The sequence below is a fragment of the Canis lupus genome, chromosome 16 (assembly GCF_048164855.1).
Source record: "Canis lupus baileyi chromosome 16, mCanLup2.hap1, whole genome shotgun sequence".
NCBI classification, from domain to species: Eukaryota; Metazoa; Chordata; class Mammalia; order Carnivora; family Canidae; genus Canis; species Canis lupus.
In genome coordinates this window covers 60698287-60723190 of record NC_132853.1, presented here as the reverse complement: position 1 = coordinate 60723190, position 24904 = coordinate 60698287, and the positions used below count along the sequence as shown (strand labels likewise).

The window sequence follows — 24904 nt, the reverse complement described above, 5'->3', positions numbered from 1 at the left end:
GGGACCCTCAGGAGCTGGGCCGGGTGGTATGGCTGCCCGTGGATGCTCATGGGCCTGCCTGCCCAGCCCCCAGCTGCTCCCTCCGCACCCTGCAGCACCTAACTCGCTTCAGCTCCAAAACCTGCTCAGGGACTGTGCAGTCTGGACACAGCCGCAGGATGTCCACTGGGGAGGATGCCTCACCCACCCCGGGAATTGGGAGCAACCCTAGAGGACCTCCCGGGGGCAGCCTTGTCCACACCTGAGCAGGGCATGAGCTGCGGGGGCCAGCCTGCCCTCCCTGATTCACCCCGCTGGCTGGCTCCCCAACTTTCTCCTCCCGCCCAGCTCCTTGGGGAGTCGCAGGGGTTCAAAGTGCTGGAAGGACGTGGAAGTGATTAAACCCGGAGGGGCGGCTGGGAGAACCCGTGCCCCGAGGCCGAAAAGTGCTCAGAGGGGGCAGCAGCCTGCCTTCCCTGTCCCTCCCGTCCGGTGCCCTGGGTTAGGGTGGCCCTGCTCACCTGGGGCCTTTCCCACACGTGGGTTCTCGCGGGAGGGGTGATTCCTGGGGTCAGTTAGGTAAAGTCGCGGCTCACAGTAAGACCCATGTGCCTTTGTCCACAAGCATGAGACCTGGGCCGACACGTGCAGGCCAGCGGCAGGACCCATGGGCCCAGGGGACAGTGGGGCCCTTTGCTGTAGAAAGGACAACGGCGGGGGCGGGAGAGCAGCTCACACCTTTATTCCTGCTCGGGGTGGCGGGGGGGTCCTGTGGCGGCAGATGGTGCGTCCAGGCTGGCGGCCCTCACCTCTTGCCGGCTGCAACGGGAACACCAGGATGACCACGGGGCCCTGGGTCAGCAGCCCCTTCCCTCCGCCACGCCCTGCTACGGTACCTGGCAGCTTCAGCCACTTGGGCACCTTGCCCAGGTCCCTTCTGACCGGCTGGGCCGACCCAGGGCTGGGTTCAGGGAGCCTCACTGCCTCCGCCTCAGCCGCTGGCTCCAAGTCAAGGGGTGCAGGGTCAGGGGCCGGCATTGGGGGTGAGGTCCCAGCAACCCTGGACATGCACCTGTGGACAGAAGGCCGGAGTGCAGAACGGCCGACGCGCCACGGCAGGGGCTCCCCCTTCACAGCGCAGGCACTCACCTGGCCACCAGCACGTCAGCCGCAGACGGGGAAACCGTGTGTTCCAGCAGCCTCGGCGCTAGGAAGAGGCCTGCGGACACCCAGCCCACCGTCAGGCCACAGCTGCTGGGCCCTGGGAGGGGAGCGGCCCAGGCGGGGGGCTGTCTGGGCACAGACCTCCCTCCCACGTGTCCACATGTCCCTTATTCCAGGGCATACGACAAGCCAGGATGCTCGGGGCCCGGGGCTGGCCAGCTGCACTGGGCAAGGGGAGGGGCCCCTACTCACCTGTCGGTTCCTCAGCTCCAAGATGCACAAGGGCAGCAGGGAAGAGATTTGCCTGTGGGAGAAAAGGAGGCAGCTCAGGGGACAGGTGGGGGGGCTGCAGCCCACGTTTGTGGTGGCCTCTTGCAGGCTGCACGTGCAGCTACGTGCACTCCCCAGGACCAGGGCTCCGCTGAGAGGGGCCACTGCCCAGCCCCGCTCTACTAGCTCCCCCTCCCACCAGCCCTGGTGCAAGCTGGGGCGAGGTGAGACCCAGGAGTCCCTCCAGGAGCCCCTGAGCACTGGGTCCTAGAGCGAGCACTCTGGCATTTCTACTGACCTCTTCTCCCACCGGCCTGGCTCCCTGGGGAACCTGCCTGGAAGTCCCCCCCCCCCCCCCCCCCCCCCGCAGAGACTGCAAGGGGCCAACAGGGCAGGGACAAAGATGGACACAGGGAGCGGGAGGTCTGGGGAGCAAGAAGGGGCGGTGTTCCTCAAAGAACAGCCAACAGGGGTCTGCGGCAGTGGGGGGCACGCAGACCTGCTCACAGTGGGGACTCTCGCCACCGACCACGGTGCCCTGAGAGTCCTGCGCAGGGAGGGGCCACCCAGGTCAGCCAGACCCCGAACGCCCACACCAGAGTTCCAGTCCCCGCCCCCCCCAACGCGGCTCTGGGCAGAGACCTGGTAGGGAAAACTAGGACCAGGGAGGGCGCTGCACCGGGAGCCCCGCAGGGGTAGTTGGGGGGGGGAGGGGGGGAGGGGGGAGCGGGCAGGGCTCCCGCTAAGGTGTGGGTCAGGGTGGGTCTCGGGGCCCCTCACAGGCCCGGGAGGGGGGCGCGCAGACCCAGCAGGGGCTAAGTGGAGGTGCAGCATCAGGGCTGCAGGCAGGGGGCCCCAGAGTCCACTGGGCCTGCCTCAGCACCTGAGGAGTGGCTCAGTGGAGGGCGGAGGCAGAGGCCTAGGCTGAGGCCGGGGCAGATCCGAAAAGCCCTCTCGCCCCATCCTGACACAGGCCATCAAAGCCTCCTGCGGGGATGGCCTGCGGGGCGTGCAGGGTCCTGGAGGCACTAGAAGATGGGGAACAGGATGGGGACACAGGGATGGTGCTGCCCCAACCCCCGGGAGCCCCGGCTTGGCCGACCCTCCGGGCACCACGGCCCCTCTCAGCGCTGCGTATATGAGAATGTTCCAGTTCGTGGGACTTTGCCCACACCCGCCTGGCAGGGCGGTCTGGGGGCTGCAGGGCCTCAAGCCTCAAAGGCGTGCTGCAGGGCCCTTGAACCCAGCCCCCCACCAGCAGTCCACCCTCGCCCGCTGGCATCTTTGGGGCTCCAACCAGGTGAGGGGTGAGTGGACAGCACAGGCGGCCACGACCACCAGGAAGGAACGCTACCCCTCCGCTCAGGCACACGCCGGACCCTCTCTGCGCAGCGGGTGGGGGTCCCCTGGGCCCAGGACAGCACTGGCACTTGAGCCCACGCGACGGGCACCAGGGGCGCCCGCGCCCACCAACTGCACCCCCTCATCCCCCCTCACCTTGGCCCGGGCCCCACCTTCGCCAGCACGCACCCACCCCAGCTCCCCAGCCCGACACTCCCTGGGCTGAGCGCGGCCCCCGGTGGGCAGCCTCCGGGGCAGCCGGCGGCCAGAGCACGGCCTTGCCAGGGACATGAAAGCAGCGGCTTCCGCGCCCACGCCCACGCCCGCGCACCCACACGGGGCGGAAGGCTTCCTTCCCCGGGCGCTGCCAGCGCTCTGATCGCGGCGGGCGGGGCGGCCACCCCGTGCCGAGGCCCCGCGGCTCCAGCTGACAGATGAAAGGAGACAGCTGCTGGCGGCGGGGGCACAGTGTCACCGGGAAGCGGGCCGCGCCGGTCCCCCCACCCTGGGCATCTCCTAACTTCAATGTTTATCAACAGGCTGCCCGGGAGGGAGGAAGAGGCCCAGTGCCCCTGGGGCTCCCAGGCCAGGCAGGGAGCTGGGGGGCAGCACCCTGCCCCCGCCGTCCTGGCCTCTTTCCTTGCTAAACTCCCAGTCCCTGTGGGCCTTGCCCCGTGTCCCCTCCCAGCGGGGCAGCCGCAGGCAGCACGCAGCCCCCTGCCCCAGCTCAGACCTCGAGGCCTGCCAGCCATTTAACAAGGGCAGCCTCTGTTACTAATTAAAATATCTGAAAAGACTTTGAAGAGGAAACCATTAGGCCGCAGGGCTGGGGAGGCCCCAGGCTACCCTCCGGGGCAGAGGAACAGGACGTTCTTCCTCCTCTGGAAGGCAGGCCCCCAGGGCAGGGCAGGGCACCCCAACCCTGCTCCCCCCTCACCTGCAGGAGCTGGGGGGCCACAGGGAGCGGCAGCGGAAGCAGACCCAGCTCTTGGGGAGCGCACATTCCCCACAGAGGCCTCGGGGTGCAGGGGAAGCAGCAGGGGAGCAGGCCAGCAGCCGCCCCCGCAGCCGAGGCCACCCCTCAGGGGCCCGCAGCCAGCCAGCCGCCACCTGCAGGTGACGCCTTCGCCCTTCATCTTCGGGGCCCCCACAGCCCTGCCTGCTTGGCCCGTCACCCAGACCCCAGGGCGGCCACCAAGGCAGGCCCCACCCCACGGGGGCAGGAACTGGAGGCTGGAAAGCCGCAGAGGTGCTCCCCCCATACCCCTTCTCTGAGGCGTCAGATCTTCCCGTAGAGCTGCCAGGGTGCTCCTCCTCGAGCCAGCGGCCGCACCTGCACCCCCAACCCCCAGCCCCCCCCCCGCCCCAGGGCAGTACCTGAAAGAGGGTCAGCGTGTGGTCATCCAGGACAGTTTTGGGAGGAGTGATGACTGCAAAGAGACAGCTGTCTGGGCCACGGAGCACCTTGCCCCCCACCCCAGCTCACGGCCCCCTGCCCACCTCTGCCGCTATGAGAGCCCTGGCGGGGGCTTAGGGGCAGCAAGGGGGCCCCGGCCTCACACGTTCTCCGCGCAGCCCAGACACCCGGGAGAGGGGAGGCAGGCTGGAAGCAGAGGGTGCAGAGGCGCTGGGGGGGCATGAACCAAGCTCCCCTCCCGAGCCCCTGATCATCTGCCTCGCCCTCTGCCACCAGTGAGGCTCACACAGTCGGGACCCCCGGCAGGACCAACAGCCCCGCAACGTCATTTCTAGGGCAAGGCTGCTTCGAGCCCCAGTTGGGAGGGGTCAGGGGTCACCAAAGGCCACCCGCAGGTGTCCAGGGGGCCCAGGAGAACTCACACAGGTAGAAAGGCAGCTCAGGATTCCCCAGGTGGCTCCTCACAAAGTCCCGCAAGTCCCCCACTGGAGAAGTACAGGGAAAGCAGAGAGGCTCCATGGGATGGGCACAGGCCCCTAACTCAGACCTGGGTTCCACACTGCAGACTCCCCAAGACCTGCGGCCAGGGGCCACCCCAGGCAGCTGGGCACCCCCACCCTCAAGCCAAATTGAGGCCCGGGGGGAGGAACCCAAGCGAGTTTGTCCCAGAGTCCCGAGGTGCTCGGCCTGCCGGGGCGTCCCTCTCCTCACCTCTGCCCACCACCCAATCCTGAGCTCCGCCCTGGGGAGGCCGCAGCAGCACCCCAGGGACCTCAGGGCCCACCTACTGCACTCATGGCCTGGGGACAGGTCGCCAAGGACCCCACTCAGGATTGGCAGCACAGGCACCTTCCTTCTAGGTGAACTGCAGCCCCAACCCAGAGACCCCTCCTGGGGGGGCTGGGCCCACCCCTGCTCTGGCTTCTCCTGTTTCATCTGAACAGTGGGGGCACAGGGGTGCTCGGCACCAGGCCAGCCCTCAGCGCCGTGCCCACACCCCCAAAACTGCAAGCTCACGGCCTGCCCCACACGGGCAGCAGCAACTGGTAACACCCACGTCCCCCAAAGGCCAGGCAGCCACAGTCTCACGCCCTGGAAAAAAGAAGCCCAGAGGGGCTCAGAGGGCCCCCCACCCACCCCAGACGCCCAGGCAGGGCCGCTTACCAGTCTCGTTAGGGCGGAAGAAGCCCTGCAGGATGTAGCGGTCAGGGAACAGGACCCTCAGGACCACCTGCGCCGGAACGAGGCAACGTCAACAGAACAGCCAGCCCCGTCCGGCTGGGCCCTAGACCCTGGACGCCCAGGAGCCGCACCCAGGGCTGGGGCAGCAGAAGGGCCAGCAACCACCTGGGCCCGGGCGACTGGCACGCTCCCGGCCAGGGCTGCAGCCTCGGCTCGCCGCACACGAGGGCCCGTCAGGCAACCACCGTGCACGTTTGTGAAAATGTATCAGTGTCTGCTTTCGACACAAAATGAGGCTGATTGGCCACGACCCATGGCTAGGCAGGCCCCGTGAGGCCTCGTGTGAAGCGTGACCAGGCCGGCGGCCCCGGGGCTGTGTTTGCTGCCGGCAGGGCCCGTGTCTGCGGCAGGAGCCCAGAAGGCTGCGGCCCAGATGCGTCCCCAGCCGCGCTCCTACCTTGGGGTAGCGCTCCAGCTTCTCCCTCATCTGAGCCTCTCTGAAAGCCTTGGTCACTAAGGGCGCTTCTTCCAGGCGCTTCCTGCAGGGGTGTGGGTGGGGGCGTGAGGTCTGGGGTCTCCCTGGCCAGGCCGAGTGGGGGCCCCTCACGCCCACACGGGCTCCATGGGCTGCTCCCCCTCGGGGCCAGATGGGACCGGGGACACCCTGCCTGAACCCCTGTACCCTCAGACCTGCTACGGGGGCCGTGGGAGCAGGGCGGCACCGATGGGGCCGGGGCACACCCACCGCTCACTCTTGAGCTGGGCCAATCGTCTTCTCACATCATCCACGGTCACTTCAAAGAACTCGTCCGGCAGCTCCGCGGGCCAAGCCTGGAGCAGCTCTTCCAGGTCCGGGTGGCACACCACGGGGTCCCGATCCACTGGCTGGGTGGGCAGAGGGCTCGGCTGACGCGGGACCCCAGGGCCCAGCTCCTGCCTGTGGGGCTGGTGCGCCCAGGCCTCACGGCTGGGGTGGCCACACGGACCCTGGGGCCTGACGCTCACTGGCCATCCCGTCCGCCGCGGCCAGGCCCCGCAGGCACCCTCGCAGTGGGGGGCCTGGTGAGTGGGTGGAGCGACAGTGCGGCAGGGCCGGCCGTGCCCACAGCTCCCTGCTCGCTCCCTGTCTTGACAAGAGACCCCGATATCAGGCTCCCCCAAAGAGAGCAAACTCGGGGAGCAGCATCCTGGTCAGGGCCACATCGGGGATCCCAGGAGAGCAGGGGAACCGACAGCCCCCAAATTACAGGTCTGGCAAAAACCTGCCAGCCATTGGCCCCACGGCCCGGCTGCCCCCACCTCCCCTCCATAGGGGAGTAGCCCAGCCCACCCTCTCACCCCCGAGGAGGACACAGGAAGCAACAGCATCACTCCTAATTGGCAGCGAAAACAAAGGAAACGGGAGGCAAGGCAGGGCGTGCTTGGCTCGAGGTGCCTCCGGGGGGGTAAGCGCCCCTGTGAGTCTCCCGAGTGTGGGGGTGGGTTACCTCTCTGCGCCAAGGCTGCCGTGGGGCCGGGCCTGCCAGGGTGTGCAGGTCCCGCCGGGAGGCCGCCACGTCCTCTCCGTAGCAGGCGAGGGCCCGGCAGGCTCTGGAGGGCGGGCCACCCTGGGGACGAGCCCCGGCTGCTCCGCACGCCCGCTGTGCCCGCACGGCCGACTCCGCAGCCGCACCCCGGGCCGTGGCCGTCCACCCCGGGCCAGCGCGTGCCCGGCTGCCCAGGCAGGGAGGCGGGCTCCCATCAGGAGGCCCTCGGACCTGGGCTGCGGGGCGGAGCGGCCACGGAGGGCCGGCTAAGCCAGGGCAGCAGGGCCCGTCGGGGGCTGGCCGAGGCCCCTGGGGGCTGCCCCTTCGAAGCCACAGGATCCTGCACTACTGCGGGCGTCTACGCCAGAGCTTTTTTTAACAAGATGCCAGGCGCCAGGCTGCCCCCCACAGCCACGGCGCCTGCATTCCAGAAGGGCCAAGGGCTGGCCTGGGCGCCCGGGGCGGGCTGCGGTGGGGGCAAGGGCAGGACGCGGGTGCGCCCAAGCCGGGAACCGCCGTGTACACGCGTGCCAGGCCCCGGGCACTCAGGCACGAAGCCCGCAGGCTGCCAGGCGCCTCCGCGGCCTCTCCCGGGGCAGACCCAGTGCACACTTCGCCCACAGAACCGGCGACCCGGCGGCACGGCGTCCGCGGCGCCCAACACACCTGCCCGGCGAAGGCAGTCCCAGGGAGTCCTGCCCATTGGGTCCTCGCGGTCCTCCTGGGCGCAGCCCGTGGTGCCCGCGTCCCAGGCCCCTTCCAGGACGGGGGACCCCGGGGACACCCACCCCCCGCGCCACACTGCTCAGGGGCCACGACTCTCGGTCAGAAAACAAAACCAACCAGACCCTTCCTGGTTTGGGATCTGCCCTGCTTCCTTCTCTCCTCCCGCACCTCACGCCCTCCTGTCCGTCCCGCGGGAGCCAGGATGCCGGGCAAGAGCAGCCGGCAGAGCGCGGGGCCAGACCTCCCGCCGTCGAGGCCCAGGCAGGCCCTGCCCCGCGAGGCCACACGGAGGCCCGAGCTAGTGCTGGACACTGGAGAAACCGGCACAGCCCCAGTCGGCCTTCCCCGGGACAGCATGTCCCCCGCAGAGGAGGAGGCTGTGGGCAGGGGGAGCTGGGCCGAGCCCTGGCCCTGCTCATGCCCGACCCTGAGCCAACAAGCTCCCCCCCTGCCCCCCGGCGTTCCTGGTCCAGCGGTCACGCCACACACTCCCATCCTACGCGGATTCCCGGAGAGCTTTCTGGATGGAGAGCACACGGCTCCAGCATGACACCCTCAGGAAGAGGAGTACACTTGGTGGCCACCATGAGGGACAGTTCTGGCAGGACGGAGGACACGTGGGCACAGAGCAGGACAGCTCGACGGCTGTAACGCTGCCTGCAAGGTGGGTAACGCTGGCCAGGGGCCCAGGGGGGCACAGGAGAGGCCAAGAGCGCGTCTGCGGGGGGCCCGAGCTGCAGAGGCTGAGCAGGCCCGCAGCCACCGAGCACCCGCTGGGGCCGGCCTGCGGGAGGCGCCCTCCTTCGCCAGGACGGCCCGGGGCCTTGCCCACCCTTGGCCCCATGCCAGGCTCGGGGCGACTGAGGGCAAAGGTCAGCACCCCACGTGGAGGGCCGGGCGGGCCGGGCGCTGGGCCCACACCCTCTGGCAGCGGCCTTGCGAGTGGCTGAGCGTCCACTGGGCACACGGGTCCCCTCCTGTCGGAAGTGGCCTCACCGCTGCTGAGAGTTCATTTTCTTGACAGTAATTTTCCGGGACGTGATGACACACAGAGAAAAAATGTAAAAACGATTTGGGGGTGACCTCAACCCCAGATTTTCCAGCTTTCCTGTGAGGGCCCTTGTTTTTCTCCCCCAGTCCCAGCCCAGACTGTCCTCTGACAATGGTCTTTGGTCAGAGGGAATGTGAAGCGTTTCCCCTTGAGGCTTGGAGCTTAAATGAATCAGTACGCGAGGGCCGCGGGCCAAACCTCCCGAGTTACTCACAGAGCCGGCGCCCTCCGCCTGCCACCACCGGAGCCAGAGGGCGAGGCCAGCCCGGGCCCAGGGGGACTGCCAAGGGGGCCGCGCAGGACACCTCACCCCGGCCTGCGGCCCCTCCCGAGCGGAGGGAACAGCACAACCGGGAGGCTGAGCACCAGCAGTGAAGCTCAGGCTCCCACGTATCGATGGCGTGACCACACGTGTGTCACCGTGGAGGAGATGCCAGGCGAGGCGTGGGGCCTCCTCGTGCACAGGCCGGGCTGCTGCCCCCGAGGACCCCGGGGAGGCCACAGAGCGTGAGCTCCGCAGCCACAGAGCAGAGGCCCCCACCCTGTGGGAACAGTCCCGGCGGGGGGCCTCCACCTACACGGGCCGCCTGGCCCTGCCTGGCCAGCCCTGGGGGCCGGGCCACCCTGCATGCCCACTGTCCACCATGCTGTGTGCACTGGGCGTCTCTCCCCCACACTCAGCTGCAGCAGAGGCGGGTAGAGGGCACCTGCCGCACCACGTGGCCAGGACCTTCGGAGCCACGACCTCTCTGCCTCTGCGGCTGCTAGAGCCTGAGGGCTGCCACAAACAGTGGCCGCGTGGAACAAGGGCAAGTTCCAACCATGCCCTGGGCCCACACATGGGGGACAGTGGGGCGTGCTCGCAGGAGGGTGCTGGGGGGTGCCCGGGCCAAGAGGTAGGAGCAGAGGGCACTGCTCGAGGTCTGCTCTGACCCTCAGGCCCTGGCCGGGCTCCTCCAGCCCCACATGCTCTAAACCTGCCCACAAACCAGGGAGCAGGGACGGCCAGCGGCCAGGCTGACACCTGCCCCAAGACGGAGGTCGACGGCACCAAGGACGGCCCAGGTCGGTGTCTGAGGGAGGAGACCCAGTGCTGCTGGGTGAGGGGAAGGCAGGGGAGGCTGCCGCCAGCTGCCCGCCCTGCCCAGGGCACCAGGGCCTTTGATCAGAGCCCCCCATACCGGCTGGGAGGTGGGGGGCGCCTGCTGGGATCGTGGCCCAGCCGCACACAGGGCTGCGGGGCGGCCTCCTGGGCAGGCAGAAGGACTTCAAAGGACAGGCCAGGGGCCGCTGGGCAGCCCCAGCCTCTCCCTGCGCCCGGCTCTGATGGCCAGTAAAACTACCTTCTAATAATTAATGTTTTGACATCAAAGGCAAGAGCCGCCCGGGTCTGTAAACCATCCCAGTTCTCAGCCGAGGACCTGCCTATATTTTATCCTGTCTCTTCTGACTCTTTATTTAAATCCAAAACCACACACAGGCAAAACATTAATGGAAAACTTGGAAACTCTTTTTGATTACCAAAGTGCACCTTTGAAGTTCCCCCAAAAGTTCCGTTTTGTTCCCTTCTCCCCCCACCCCCCCCCCCCGGGGGCTGAAAAGGGACACAAAGCAGACACCATGTGGCCGGCCAGCCCTCTGGGTGTGGGGCTGTTAGTGACAGGAGGCACGAGGCAGACGGGCGGGCAGGCGGGGGACGCTCCACAATCAACCAGCTGCTGGGGCGCCCAGATCAAAGGCACCCGCTGCTGGCGGCCAGGCGGCCCCTCCCCGGGACTCCTCCCGCTCGGGGGCCCCAGGTTCACAGCCTGGGGATGCACAGGGGCCAGAGAGCAGCCCCCTCCGGGAGGGCACCAGGCCAGACCCCCCAGGTGCCCGCAGGGCCGTCTGCAGCTTCCCAGGACACCTAGAGAGCCAGGGCCTGCCCGGGGCCAGGGGGTGTCCCGGCCCACCAGCCGCAGGCCACGGTGGGGAGAAGACAGCCAGCCCTGGCCCTAGGGTCCAGCCCCCAAACCCAAGGAGTTCCAGAAGAGCAGGCCCAGGTGGAGCCAGCCCCTCGGGATGGGCTCACCCCAACCACACACGTGTGCTTTTAGCCACGGATGCCCGGCCCAGGTCACAAAGACCATGAACATGGGGACTGCGCATTAGTTTCTGAGACAGCTCAAACGTCAGCTGAGGGTCCAGGGCATCCCCACCGGCTCCCCAGGATGGCGGCCACGGGACTCAGGACTGGCTGCGGCCCTTCCCTATGCCACCCCCCCATCCACTCGGCAAGGACACAGTGAGGGTGGCTCACCCGCAGAGCAGGAGCAAGTCCCAGCCATCTGCCCCTGAAAGGATGCAGGCTCTGCCCCCGCTCTCCACCCCACGGGCACAGGCACCCCTGACCCTCCACCCCCAGATGTGCGACCTGGAAGTAAAGAGGAGGACCCCAGAAGGGACCGGATGCACGTGGGTGGCTTCAGCGACGCCCACACGCTGGTTTACCCGAGCTACTGGCGCCAAAGCCTGAACTACAGCATCAACTCCAACAGAGAGGCTGCGGGAGGACCCATGTCACCCAAACTGGGTCGCTCCCTGGAATGCAAGGATGGTGCAAGGCAGGAACCTACCCAAATCTTCACACGTGAACAAACTAAAGGAGAAAGTGGGCCTGCCCCCGTGCCCACCAAGCAGCAGCAGGAGACAGCCAACGAGCGCAGGGACCCCAGCTCGGGGACAAGCAACACCAGGGCGGCCTTCGGGTCCAACAGCTGGCGCGGGCACAAGGGTAGAGGGCCACGGCTCCCAGGCACCGCCTGCGCCCGGAGCACTCGGCTCTCCGCCAGGACGCCAGGACACCGGCCACAGGGCACACATTTTGGTCAAAACCCACCGTGCTGTACGTCTAGAATGTGCCTCGGGGAAGTTAACACGAAACAGCAGCACACAAACCACTCCCCAGAGAAGACGAACACGCGCCCATCGACCCCGCCACGCCCCCAGGCTCACTGGCCAGGAGGGAGGACCCCCCGCCCCAGCCCGCTTCGTACCGGCTCTGGCTCTGGCGGGGGTTCCTGGCCCGGCCGCGACTTCTTGGGCTTGGAGGGGCCTCCGGGGCTGGAGAAGGACTTAGGCAACTTGGCTGAAGGCGACACCACAGACTTGGTGGACCCGGAGGGGCCCCCCAGGCGCTGTCCCCCTCCTGAGAAGGGAACAAAGGGGGCGGGGGTGGGCTCCTTCGAGGTCGGCTTGGCTTGAGCATCCACATGGCCGGTCCCCGAGGTGGCTGCTTCATCGTGATGGCTCACGTCACCCTGGCTGAGCCCAGCTGGATCCAGCGGGAGCAGGGGGCTGCCGGCGGCCTGGTCGGCGGACAGGGAGGGGGTCGGGCTTCCTGGGGTTTTGCTCCGGGAGACCCCAGGGTCCTGCCCACCAGCCGAGCTGCATCGTTTCATGGAGAACCTGAGGCGCAGACCCAGGAAGCAAATGAGACCCCCCGGCGCCTGGCCCACCCGACCCCGGTAACCTGAGGGCCCGGCAGGAGCAGCCTCCAGCCAAGTGGGGGGGGTGCGTTCCCTCAGACCCGGTTCCCCCCGTGTGGACTGCAGGGCCCCCACCTGATGATGGCGCTGCCCCCAGTGAGGCCCAGGGACTGGAGCGTCGTGGCCTGCAAGGCGGCTCTGCCGGTCACCTGAGAGGACGGAACAGGACACGCAGCTGAGCCCACTGGCCGCCCCCAGTGAGGGCACTGCAGGCTGGGTCCCCCGGCCCGAGCATGGGCACCACTGGCCCCACGGGGGTCCCCAGCCACCCCCCGGGGGACACCGCTCCCCACAGGCCGGGCCCTGCCTCCCGCACCCCACCTGCACCCCAGCATCTGTCGGTTGGTCCACAGCTGCCTCCCCCACGGCGCCCCGTCCCACCAGGTCCCTCCCACTGATGGCCCCGGGGACCTGCCCTCACAGCCCCGTCCTGGGGCACCTCTAGCACGACAAATAGGTGGGCACAGCCCGTCCACACCGGGACTCCTCCCAGGGCCCCTTGGGGACAGGGGCCACCCAGGGCCAGGGAAGGGCACTTGGCCAGACTCAAAACAAAAAGCCCCTGTGAGCCAGGGGACCAAGTGCCAAGAGGGTCCCCGTCACGGGCAGGCGGGTGAGGACAGGCAGGGCCGTGGTGCCGGGCTACGCCTGCACCGTGCTGCCCTCGGTTTTGAAAAGATCAAAACACGGAGCAAAGCAAATATTTATTAAAATTAAACCACTTTTGTGACTCTCAGGCTTTGAGAGACGCTGGGAAAACAAACAGGGCGTCGAGGAGGTTTGGGGAGCAGCCCGGGCGGCCCGTGGTTAGCGCCAACCGAGCCGGCGCTCTGCTTTTTTCCATGAAACACATCACGCTTTCAGAGGCCGCTGCTTTGAAGGCGGGCCTGAGAGTGAATTTTCCAGATTGGAAAGCGGGGCCGGGCCGCGTGGTGACTCGGGCCAGGCGGGGGGGGGGGGGGGGGGGGGGGGGGGGGGGGGGGGCACCTACCTCGTCCCTCATGTACACACAGACCGGGCTGGCCTCGCTCGGCTGCTCCAGGCGCTCCCTGCGGGGGAAGGACACCTCACAGGCCGCTGCCACTGCCCTCAGACGGCTCGGGCGGGGGGGGGAGGCAGGATGGCGGCCTGGGCAGGGTAGCGGCCAACGGCTGGCGAGGAGCCACCTGCCACGGGGCCCCGGGCTCCCAGACAAGCCTCGGGCCACCGTCCATGCCGGGGTCCACAGGAAGGAGCCCTGCAGCCCCCGAGCTGGGCTCCCGTGGGAAGCCGTCCCCGAGAGCCCCAGGCCGGGAGGGCAGACACCCTGTCCCCCTGGGGGCTGTGGCCTCAGTCCTTGCCCCAGCCGCGTGGAGGGCAGCAGGGGCCCCCTGACCTCGGGCCGTGACGCAGAGGCCTGGCCCACACAGGGCCCTCCACAGCCCCGCGAACCACTGTCACCGAGAGGTAAAAGTACAGGCTGTGGAGGGGCACGGGGTTGGCACGTGGGGCAGGACGCACGCCCTAGCCACTGTCACACGGGCCGGGCACCGGGGCGACACGAGGGCACACAGACCAGAAACACCACAGACGCTCCACACAGACATGTCTCCATCATCCGGACCCAGTGTCCCCCTCAACATGTCCTCCAGGTCGCCCAGGGCCATACCACCGCCCCTCTTCTCCACGCATCGCCTGCACCAGACCAGACATCCTCTCCCCTGGTCCACGCACCCCGTGGGAGGAAAGGGCCCCGGGCAGCGCAGCTGGACAGCTGAGGGACGGCAGGTGTGCAGGTGCGCACATGACACACACGCTCCATGCACAGCCGTGTAGCACCTGACGCCGACCCCTGCTCCACCGCCCTGTGCTGACACTGGAGGTTACGGGACGCAGGCCGAGTCCAGGCCTCGGAACCCTAAACTGCTGCTGGCAAAGCGGCGGGAAGCTCACTGCAAGCGCCCACTCGAGACCACACCTGGAGCGGCCTATCTGGTTGTCCTCACCCTGGAAGGGCGAACCAAGGGGTGGGGCCCACCCAGGCGGGAGGCTGCTGCCCACGTACACGCGGCTGGGACAGGAAGACCCGGCAGCAGGGCCCCCGGCTGCCCACGGACACTCGGAATGCACGGCTGCCGGGGCCCGACCTCAAGACCCCTGGGTCTTTCTCCTCTTTACTCTCAGGTTTTGTTTTTGCACCCGCCCAGAGGTGAGACCCCCAACCCGGAGCCAGAACCGGACCGTGGAGGATGGAAGGCCCGACCCCTGCCCCACCCCCGCCCCCGCCCCCGCCCGGCCAGTCCTTTTGCTCCCAATATCCCCACAGGAATATGGGAGGCCCCTCAGTGAACAGCCCCCCCGTGGGGCTCACCCTGTCCCCACCGTACACCTACGCAGACAATGGAGCTGCACCCCAGAGCCGGCTGCCAGCCTCAACCGAGCAATACAGGGGGCTGGCCGTGACCTCATGTGCACCGCCCCAGCCTCAGGAAAAGAGGACCCCAAACTCCCAGAGTGACGCCCCTGGCCAGACCCACATGCTCTTCTTACTGAACGTAAGACAGAAGACGTGTGGAGGAATCTCTCAAGGAAGATGCGTCCGGCAAACAGGACCCACCCCAGATCCAAGGACCAGGAGAAAGGGGTTCCAGGACCAGCGAGACTCAGAGGGCCTGCCGACACCCACCACGTCCAGGGGGTCCCCTCTGCTCTTGGCACCTCTGGCCAGGCCTGGGGGCTTTCTCCAAGCCCCTTCCTCTGGGCACCTGAAACCCCGACGGGGCTCACAAATCACAACCCCACGAGAGCACAACAGTGCCCGGGAAGGCCTGCTCACCGCTGTGCCCTCCAGGCCTCTGGACATCAAACGCCAGCCGGGCTTTGATGTGCGGCTCCTCCAGAGGGATCAGATTCCCCTGTGGATCTGAGGGAGAGGCTGTAAACATGCCAGGGGAGGGGCGGCCGCAATGGCTTCCAGACCTTCCCGGCCAATGAGCAGAGCTCTCCCTCCAAGAACAGTGGACCCGGACGTTCCAGGGTATTGGCCGCTGCCCCCTCAACAGAGACTCACTGAAGTCCCCAGACTCGCGGGGGAGCAGGGCCACGGGCCTCCTGAGGACGAGCCCTGTGCCCAGGCTGCTCCCACACCACACCAGGCAGAGCCGCTGGGCCTCGTGCAGGCCTTCCGTGGGTGCCGCCCGCCCCTCAGACGTGGCCTCAGTCCCGCAGGAGGATGCTAGCTCCTCTGAGGTTAGCAAACCTGCTCTTCGGTCGGGCCAGAGGCCAGTGGGGATGGCCGGGCAGGGCAGAGGTGCTGCCGCTGGTGGCCATGCAGACGTCCTCACTCACCACAATCGTGCTGTCCCCACAGGCGTGAGACGTTGTCTCCCGGGCCAGCTCCTGGCGGGGCACCGTGCTGGGGGCGAGCCAGGCATCTGGAGACCCTCCTATTTACCTCACCTATTCGGGCCTGAGCAAGACGGGCCGGCACAAACACAGGCGCTGCCAACACAAGCCACTACGTTCCCTGCGCCAGAGCTCAACGGGCAGGGCCCAACCCAGACCAGCAGAGCCATGACTTCAAGCTCAGCAGCCACAAGGAGCCCCCCACCCCGGGCAGGGCCACATCCCCAAGGGCCAGGCGACTCGTCCCCCGACACAGAGATGGGGTCAGGGCTGGAGACAGCCACACAGCCCCCTCCTCCTGGGCGGTTCAGTCCTCAGCGTGACTGTGGGCTGGTCCCCAAGCTCACCCGCAGCCCCTCTGCAGCCCATGGCGCCCCAGGGTCGCACAGCTCTGAGCGAGACCCGCAGACAGCCTGCCCTGCACAGGGACACGGAAGCCCTGCATGTCCCACCAGGGAGATGACGGCGCTGAGACGGGGCGGGCTGGGCCGCGGGGCCGGGGAGAGCAGAGTGGCGGGGGCACTGGGGCAGCACCCCGGAGCCCCTCCCCGGTGCCCCCCCCACCGTCTCTGGCGGCTCCCGGCCTCGGGCTCCGAGCACACACGCGGCTGCGGCCACAGGGGCCCGTCCAAGCGGGAGATGCGCCGGATTTCAAAGCCCTCCACCCAACAAAGGACTAAAAACATCTCGTTTCCCTACCAATCACGTGTTCAAAGCATCACGCTGGGGACACCCTGCGTCAAGCCGATCATGATCCTAAAATTAATCGCACCTGTTCTGACTGGTGTTTTGATGTGGCTGCCGACTCCCCTCCGCGGCCCACACGTGCGGCCCACGTGGCCCAGCCGGTGGCCAGGGAGCAGGGCCAGGCTGGGAGCAGGGCAGGGCCGCCCCCGACCAACAGCAGGCCCAGGATGCTGCGCTCCCCTCCGCCCCCCCCAACCTGAGTGAGAAAGGGCAGCCCCCGCTCACCCCACCCCACGCACACTCAGGACTCCAGAGCTGCCGAGTGGGCACCCGCTGTGCCTGCCACACGAGCGGCTGTGGGGGCCACGCCCACACGGACCCCACGGTGTCCCCACGGTGGCCGCCCCACCAGCTCATCAGGGGCCGTGACCCAGGGCTGAAGATGCCACCAGCCCTCCCACTCGTGATTCCTGCTGCGCGGCCCGTGGATGCCCGTGGAGCAAAGGCTGGGTGCCGGGCCTTTGAGGAACTCTGCGCGGGGCCTCCGTGCCAGCCCCACACCCTCCCCCTGGAGCGCACGGTCAGCGGGCACTGGGGGCTGGACCGACAGACGGTGGCCCGCTCCCGCTCTCCCCGCGGCAGCTAGCGGAGCAGCACCCCAACTGCCTGGAGCCGGGGGCCGCATCCACACAGCCATGGCCAGGGCGCTGGGAGGAAACTTCTAGACAGCTGGCAGATGCTCACAGGCCACACGTAGAGGATGGAAACTGCTCAGTGCACAACGAGGAAGCCCGCGCCCACACATTCGTGGGCGCCCCGCTGCTGAGTAAAGCGCCGGTGTGAGCCAGTTTCCTCCAAGAGCGGTCCCTCCCCTGGTCCTGCAGCGTCCCTCCCAAGGGGCTGTCCACCGTGTCCTCACCTGCTTCGTGCCCGACTGACCAAGGACCAGGTCCAGCGTCGCCGTGGGAGAGACTCGCCACTTGGGTTCTGATTTCTCAGGGGTTTGTTTCCAACACTGATCCTTCTGTTTTTATTTGTACCTACTGCTGCCTCCTCTGGAGGGAGCGTCCTCACAGCGAGGTGGCCCGCCTCCCTGCCACTCTGCTCCCCCAGGCGGGACTCCTGGCCTGCACCCACGTCCAGCTCCTTCTGGGGGGACCCTGCCTGCCCTTCGGTGGAGTGGTCTCAGCAGCTTCCTGAGAGCATGGGCAAGGGGTAAAGGTGTGACCCCCACCCCCCCACCAGCCAGGAGTGGCTCTGTTCCATCCTTACCTTCCACTGATACTTTGACAAATAGATAATTCTAGAATAAACACTTTTCCTACAGTTTTTGAAGGCCCTGGTCAGCCAGCTTCCCGGTGGGACCTGGGGCCCACGTCTGTCCCTGTCCTGTCCTGACACTCGGCCTCCTGGCTGTGTCCCCAGTTCCCATGCGCTCGGTCCCAAGCCTCAGCCAGAACAGCCGGGACCCGCACCCTCAGCTCCGAGGATGGCACTGCCGGGCCTCACATGCCCTGCTGCCACCTCGAGGTGCCCGGGCTACCAGCCGAGCTGCCCAGCCCAGCTGACACTCCACGTGAGCGGTATGGCGGGTCCTCAGACCCGGGAGATCTAGTGCCACAGCCCGGCCTGGGGCCTCCCGACCCACGGCCAGGCTGCCTGGTCCCCGCGGCTGCCACCTCCGGGCCGCTCCCACAGGAACCAGCCCCCCCCCCCACCCCACAGGAGCTGCAAGTGCTCTGGAGGCCACTGCTGAGGGCTCCACCCACATAATCCCCGTTCAGGAAACAGCACTCACAGCCTCAACCAGGCAGGCACCCGGAGCTGCACACAGTGGGGGAGCAAGAGACCCCTCCCCTCCTGCTCTTTGCCCAGCCATCGCCCACCTGCCCGCGACCTGGTGCAGCTGCATGGGTCGAGCTCTAACATTACAAAATCCTTCGGTGTTGGCTTCGGTGCCTTTTGGGAGGGGAAAGCATGACGCGCTGCACTCCCTGGTCCTTGCTTCTGCGGCACGGCCCAGAGGCTCCCCCCCACATCCTGGGCAGCTGCTCCCGAGACCTCCCGTGACCCAGAAAATGCTGCCCTTCCTCCCTGTGACATCTGCTTATCCGCTCCGCGCCATGCGGTGAGCTCCAGGAGGCCCTGGCTGCTCACTGCAGCCCACCTGGCCCGAGCGCTCCAGACGAAGGAGAGAAGACAGACAGACACAACAGCAAAAGGCAGACGCCCACGGCCCCTGAGCGCTGAGGAGCCCTGAGCAACTCCAGGTGTCCTGTCCTTCTTCCAAAAATCAGGATAATAGAAGCCTGGCCTCACCCAGCTGATGGGGGGCCCTGATCAGACAACAGGTACCACCACTGCTGATGGCCACCGAGGCGGGGGCCACCAAGTCCTCCCCAGGAGCGCCCACGGAGGGAGCAGAGGCAGCCCTGGCTGCCAGGGCCCAGGCGCAGGCAAGCAGAAGGGAGCCAGCTGGTCAGGGCATAGCAGCCCCCGCAGCCACGTCACCAGTAGGACCAGCACAGCAGGAACGGGAAGAGAACAACTCCGGGCAGGGGGAAGAAGTCGGCTGCTGGGACGGGGGCGAGGGGGGCAGTGGGCCCCGCCATCCAACCACTGTGGGCTGTCCTATGGCGGGGCCCTGCCACCCGGAGGGCCCTACCCAGAGTCCCCTCTCCCACAAGCATGCCACCCTCACATCGCCCTGGGGAGGCCCAGAGGCAGCGGGCAGCAAGCCCAGGGCCACACAGCGACCACCACACCCTCCCGTGGGCGCTTCCAGGCCAAAGCAGAAGACCAAAGAGTAAAGCGCTACCATCACCATTGCGACACATTCAGAAATGAGATTCCAACCGTTAATTATCGGACGGAACCTGGCATGTGTAAAACTCCATTATGACTTTCTTTTCAAATGTGGCAGTTACCACGATAAGGAAGTCTACGCCTGAAGCCCTGGTCCACTGAGGAGCCCAGAGGCCCCTGTGCCCCTCACTGCTCACCAAGCCCCTCATGACGACAGAGGACAGCTTCGCCCTCCAGGAGGACAAGGCCCCGCTGTCATGACAGAAAACTCAGTAAAAAGGATGAGCTGCTGGCAGCCAGCACCTGCCGGGGGCAGCCAACGGCCGGCAGACTCCTCAGCTCAAAGCAGGCCTCTTACCAGGATCACAGAGCTGAAAAGGCACGGGCTCCGACCACAGCAGCCCTCGGCGTTGTGGCTCTGGGCCAGCCGCACCGACCCACGGTCCTCACCAGAACTTGCCAACACCCACCTGGTCTGTGCAAAATGGCTGAGAAGCTCCCAGAGCGTCTGGCCCGAACAGAAGGTGTCTTGCAACCGAGAGCCATCATCCAGCTGCAGAGCGATGCGGACCTGAGGAAGGCAGACACAGGAAACCAAGTCAGGGAGAAAAGGAGCTGTCCTGCGCTGTGCAGGGCCCGAGTCTCAGGGCACAGGTGAGAGAGCGCTGGCCTTCGGGGCTCCCGGGACCTCCTGGGAAGCTGGCTCCAGAGGTGAGCGCTGCTTCCCAAACACTGCTGATGGCCACCGAGGTGGGGGCCACAAGCATCTGTCTGTCCCTGTGTTGTAAGCTGCTGTATCTGGGGTTCACCTGTCGTGTGGGCAGAGATTAGGAACGTGCTACGTCTCCTGAGCTTCCTTCACAGACGAGCACAGTTAACAACTTCTGCAGCTCCACAGTTAACAACTACGGCCCACAGTTAACAACTACGGCCCTAAGTAAGGACGTCTATGACCCAAAAGAACTTCCTTCCTGGTCCTTCCGCCAAGTGACAGACACACAAGGGCACGTGTGCACAGAGCTCGAGGCCAGCATGTGTCCGACACCCACGTGCACCTCACTGGGCGCCTGGTTGAGGCCGGGGGCTGGTTCTGCGGCCTGGCATGCTGCGCTCTGGCCAAGACACCGTGTCAAGTGCACATCTGCACTGAATCCCAGTAACAAGAGAGGGATGATGTGTGTGCAAGAGAATCTCCCCCTGCAGCCTCAAGGAACCCCCAAGGGAAGTCAGGGTTCCTTCTGAGTGAAAGTTTGAGAACCACAATCATAACAAAAAGAGGGGTGCTGGGCCAGTCCCCGCTGCCTGATTCCTGGTGAGCCCCAGAGAGGTGTCGTCCTCAGGACCGAGCTTCCTTATTTCTTTATCTCTCTACGGGGATGGAGACCCCCTTCCCTAAGGTATCTGCAGGACCCACAGAGACACACAGAAGTGGGCAACCAGCACTGCAGTCCTTCCCACCCACACAACCGTGGGGTCGTCCACTCCATCTCTAGAACCTACAAGTTACTGAGCTGGTGGACAGCTGCAGGCCTTGGTCAAAGACATGGGCTGTGGTCCAGGCAAGGCCTGTGAAGTCTAGGGTGAGGCCTGAGCCCCTGGGCCACATGTCCTCCTCCCAACACTAGGCTGCGCTCGACATCCCACAGGACTCTGCAGGTTCCCATTGCTCAGCGAGTCTACGACCAGAGTCATGAGGCTGAGCAAGTGCTGCTGACAGACGCAGCACAAGTAACCTTCCCCCAACGATAAATTCGGAGGGAAGGGATCCCTGGGTGGCGCAGCAGTTTGGCGCCTGCCTTTGGCCCAGGGCGTGATCCTGGAGACCCGGGATCGAATCCCACGTCGGGCTCCCCGTACATGGAGCCTGCTTCTCCCTCTGCCTGTGTCTCTGCCTTTCTCTCTCTCTCTCTCTCTGTGACTATCATTAAAAAAAAAAATTAAAAAAAAAAATTCGGAGGGTTCCTTTCCAATCCACAGCTGCCCCTGGAAAGCGGTGCAGGTGTGAGGACACGGGTCTCGCCTGACACATCCCTCCATTTACCCTCACGCTCCTCCGACCACTGCAACAGACCATCCCATCTGCTTAGCATGCTGAGGCCTCCTGTGGTCCAAACAGCTTGAGTCAAAGAGCCAGAAGAAGCAGTCCTGCTGGCCCCTCCCTGAGAGCCACCTACCATGTTCTCGGGCCCCTCGCGGCTCCGGGAGACAGGCACCATCTCCAGCTTGGCATTATTGGGCAGATTGGCAAACCTCCACTGGAGAGACAGGTCGAGCACATTCCTCTGAAACCTGCAAAGCAAGCCACAGCTCATGGGCTCCCCTGCAGATCCTGACACAGCCCAGCTAGGAGCAGGGTATTAGCCGAGTGATGTCTGTGTCCATGCAGCAACTCCCCCAGCCAATGCCCCCAAGGCTGCAGGAACAGAGGTGCAGCCTGCAAGCTTGCAGAGGCACAGCAGGTCCCTGTCTGCAGTGGATCTTCCAATGGAAAGAGAAAGTGGGCATGGACTCAGCGTTGACCAAATGAGCAAAGAGCAAGAGGGAGAAACCAGAAACAGGTCACCCTCTGAGGCAGGAAAGGAGCTGCCCGCCCAGGCGTAAAGCAGCAACAGGTCCGAGTACAGACTCAGAAAATAAAGACACATCCAAGGGGCGGCTGAGGGGAGTGTACCTAACTCTGCTCTAGAAAGTTCTAACCTGCTTCTGGGAGGTTGGGGGGAACAGAAAGAGCATGAGGCTCTGTAACAGCAAGCCGGGGACAGGCAGCATGGAGCACGGCCCTGAGTTCTCAGGGGCAGCAGGGCCCAAGAAAGCAGGCTCCCCCACCAGGGGCTCCTCTTGTCCCCGATGTGAAGACGGCTATACCACTAAGACACACTGCTAAGGTGAAGCGCTCCTCAGGTGGCACAGAAACCCACACCTACCGTGGCAGGGTTCTGACCCTTCTGCTGTTCTAGACCACCTAAGAATCTGCTGAAAGCCCTCCCCCTCTTTTTTTTTTAAAGATTTATTTATTTATTTTTATGACAGAGAGAGAGAGAGAGAGACAGAGACACAGGAGGAGGGAGAAGCAGGCTCCATGTCGGGAGCCCGAAGCGGGACTCGATCCTGGAACTCCAGGATAGCGCCCCAGGCCAAAGGCAGGCGCCAAACCCCTCAGCCACCCAGGGATTCCCCAAGCCCTCCCACTCTTTAGAGAGATACCCAGAGACCCATGCATGCAAGCCCAGGGCAGTGAGACTGCCAGGCCCCACGCACACACTGTGCAGGTTTTTCCCCGTTTCTGCATGACCACTTCCTCCTGCCCTCAGAGCCCCCACAGGAACTTATACAACCAAATGCACAAATACCATCTGCAGAAACCCCTAAAAAGACACATCCACAGCCTGACCCCCAGAACCTGGAAATGAACTTTGCAGATATAACTGAGTTAAGGATCCTGAGATTAGGGCATCCTGGATTTGGGTGGGCCCTAATTCCAATGACAAGTGTCTTACAGGAGACAGAAGAGGAAAAAACAACACAGAGGTAGGCGGCCTCGTGAGGATGAGATAGAGGCTCAGTGAAGCCACCAGAAGCTGGAAGTGATAAGGCCCTCTCCTAGAGTCTTGGAGGGAGTGTGGCCCTGCCACACCTCGACCTGGGGTTTCCGTGAGACAACACACTTGTTGGTTTAAGCCCCCAGGCCGGGGAGGGGTGGACGGACTTGGATCCTAGCAAACTCACTTCAGATCGTATTCGCTGGGGTTGAAGTCCTGCCGCCGGCATGTGTCCTCCAGAACCTAGGAGTCAGACGACAGGACGGTGAGCCACTGTGGCCTGGCCTGGTCGCTGGGTTGGCAGGCACAGAGTCCACCTCTTGGTGAACTAACTGGCTTTGCCAGACCAGGCCTAGTACAAGCCACACAATGGACTGTCCACCCGACAGATCCACACCCTCCGCTGCAACTCCCAGGCTCTCGGCCTGTCCTCGCTGGGGCCGCCGTGCCCACCGCCCCCCGCCCCGTGCCCCGTGCCTGCAGGACAGGACAGCCCACGGCCACAGACGCCCCAACACACCTTTGGGACCCAGTCCCCACGCACGGGGAGAGTTGTCTGCAGTGCTTCCCCGTCCTCTCCACCGGCCGCCACCGCCCCACCCTGGGGGCCGCTCCCGGGACGCAGCAGCCCCGGGACCGCGGGGCCCAGAAGTCTCTAACGCAACAGCTGCCCCGGAGAAAGTGCAGCGAGTGACTCAGCAAATAGTCTCCAGGCGCCAAGGCCGTACGCGCAGTGGACCCCGGGCGGGCACACAGCTCGGGGCTCGGCAGTGGACTCGGCGGGGTGCACGGAGGCGCGGACCCCGACCCCCGCCGGCGCGACCCCAGCCCCGCAGGGTCCCGCGGAGCCCGGGGGCCGGGAGCCCGGCACGGAAAGGGGCGGGCCCGCCGCGCCACGAGGCCGTTCATTGGCCGCCGCAGGCCCCGCCCCCGCAGGCCCCGCCCCCGCGGCCCTCGGGAGCCAACCGCAGGCGCGCGCCCCTCGCCGCCGCCGCCGCCGCCGCCCCCGTACCTGCAGCAGCACGGTGCTCGGCGTCACCTTCACCGTGTGGCGCCGCCCGTTCGGGGCCAGCACCGACACCGCGGAGCCCCCGCCGCCACCCGGGGCCGCCATCTTCCGCTCACGTGACCCGCCGCCGCCGGCTCGGCGTCAAACCACTTTCTCGCTAACAGCCGGGACGCAGAGCCACGCGGGGGCGGGGCGGGTTCTGAGGGGCGGGGCGCGCGCGCGCTTCCGTTCCCGCCCCCAGCCTGGCCCCGCCCCCAGCCTGGCCCCGCCCCCAGCCTGGCCCCGCCCCCAGCCTGGCCCCGCCCCGCCCCGACGCGTTCGCGGAGCACCTGAGCACTCGCCGCGCGCGGGGTCGCCCGCGGACCCCCCACCCGGCGCCGCGCGCTACCAGCCCCGCCGGCCTGGGCCCCGCTTGCCCTTCGCCCCCGGCTCCAGCGCCCGCCCACTGTCCCCGGCCCCTGGGGCCGCCTGTGGACCGGAGAGCGTGCAATCAGTGAAAGTCAGACCAGCCCTCTGCCCGCCGGCTGCCGGGCTCACTGCGCCAGAACTTGTCCCCAAACCCAGGCTGCCCTGTGGGAGTCTGGGATCCTGCTGCCGTTTTGTGTGGGTGCTGCCCCACGTCCACCTAGATGTTGCACCCACGTACTGACCAACGCAGACCCTGCAAGCCTGTGACAGGAAACCAGGAAAGGTCGAGGGTGGCTGCAGCTCCAGGGACACCTGTGCTAGTCCAGCCTGATGGCGCAGGTGCAGCCCAACACTCAGGGGGACCTGGGTGTCTCCTTGAGCCCTCTCCCCAGGGTGAGCCCCTCCCTCGAGGCCGCGGAGCATCACAGGACATTGGAGATGTCGCATCTCCAGGAGATGACCTAGGAGGTCATCTGGTCAAGCCCCATTACCAGCCACTGCCAGGTCTTCAGTGGCTCAGAGACAACGCCTGCTGCCCTGTCCCTTCCTCACTATCGCCTTGCCCTGCCCACTCCTGTCCTCAGCTGTCTGTGTGTAGCTGGGCACACTGGGGTTTGGAGCAGACACTCGGGCATTTGTGGTCACTGCCCTGTCAAGCTCTCCCGCCCCAGCCTTCAGCCCATCAGGGCCCCCACAGGCAGTTCTGTGGCAGCAGGGCCACAGGTCGTCCTCAGCCCAGCCTCTTCCACATGGCAGCCTGCCGGGGCTCCCTCGATCCACAGGGACAGGCCGTTGGCACTTGTTCACTTGGCTGCTCTTACCACCTGTGGGGCCCTTAGCTGGGACGGCTCGCAGAGCAGAGCCGGGCATGGGGCAAGTGTTTGGCAAA

The 24904-nt window shown here is 66.2% G+C and overlaps 1 protein-coding gene across 5 annotated transcripts; it reads right to left on the bottom strand.

Annotated features, from left to right (window-relative positions):
• Positions 1 to 700: 700 nt before the first annotated feature.
• ASPSCR1 (ASPSCR1 tether for SLC2A4, UBX domain containing) lies at positions 701 to 23775 on the bottom strand. Of its 5 annotated transcripts, none has more exons than XM_072782026.1 (16): positions 23611 to 23771; positions 22786 to 22841; positions 21234 to 21348; positions 19530 to 19630; positions 13175 to 13232; positions 12259 to 12332; positions 11692 to 12103; positions 6099 to 6238; positions 5811 to 5892; positions 5336 to 5402; positions 4594 to 4656; positions 4132 to 4184; positions 1396 to 1447; positions 1129 to 1198; positions 876 to 1051; positions 701 to 798 (listed from the first exon to the last, which is right to left on the bottom strand). In XM_072782026.1, exons 1-16 carry the CDS (start codon positions 23710 to 23712, stop codon positions 785 to 787), a joined length of 1635 nt encoding a protein of 544 aa, XP_072638127.1. In that variant the 5' UTR covers positions 23713 to 23771; the 3' UTR covers positions 701 to 784. The 5 variants fall into 5 exon arrangements, with proteins under 5 accessions (XP_072638127.1, XP_072638129.1, XP_072638128.1 ...); XM_072782028.1 differs by lacking the exon at positions 23611 to 23771 and adding an exon at positions 23119 to 23474; XM_072782027.1 differs by lacking the exon at positions 4594 to 4656 and having other exon boundaries at positions 23611 to 23775.
• Between the last annotated feature and the right edge of the window lie 1129 nt (positions 23776 to 24904).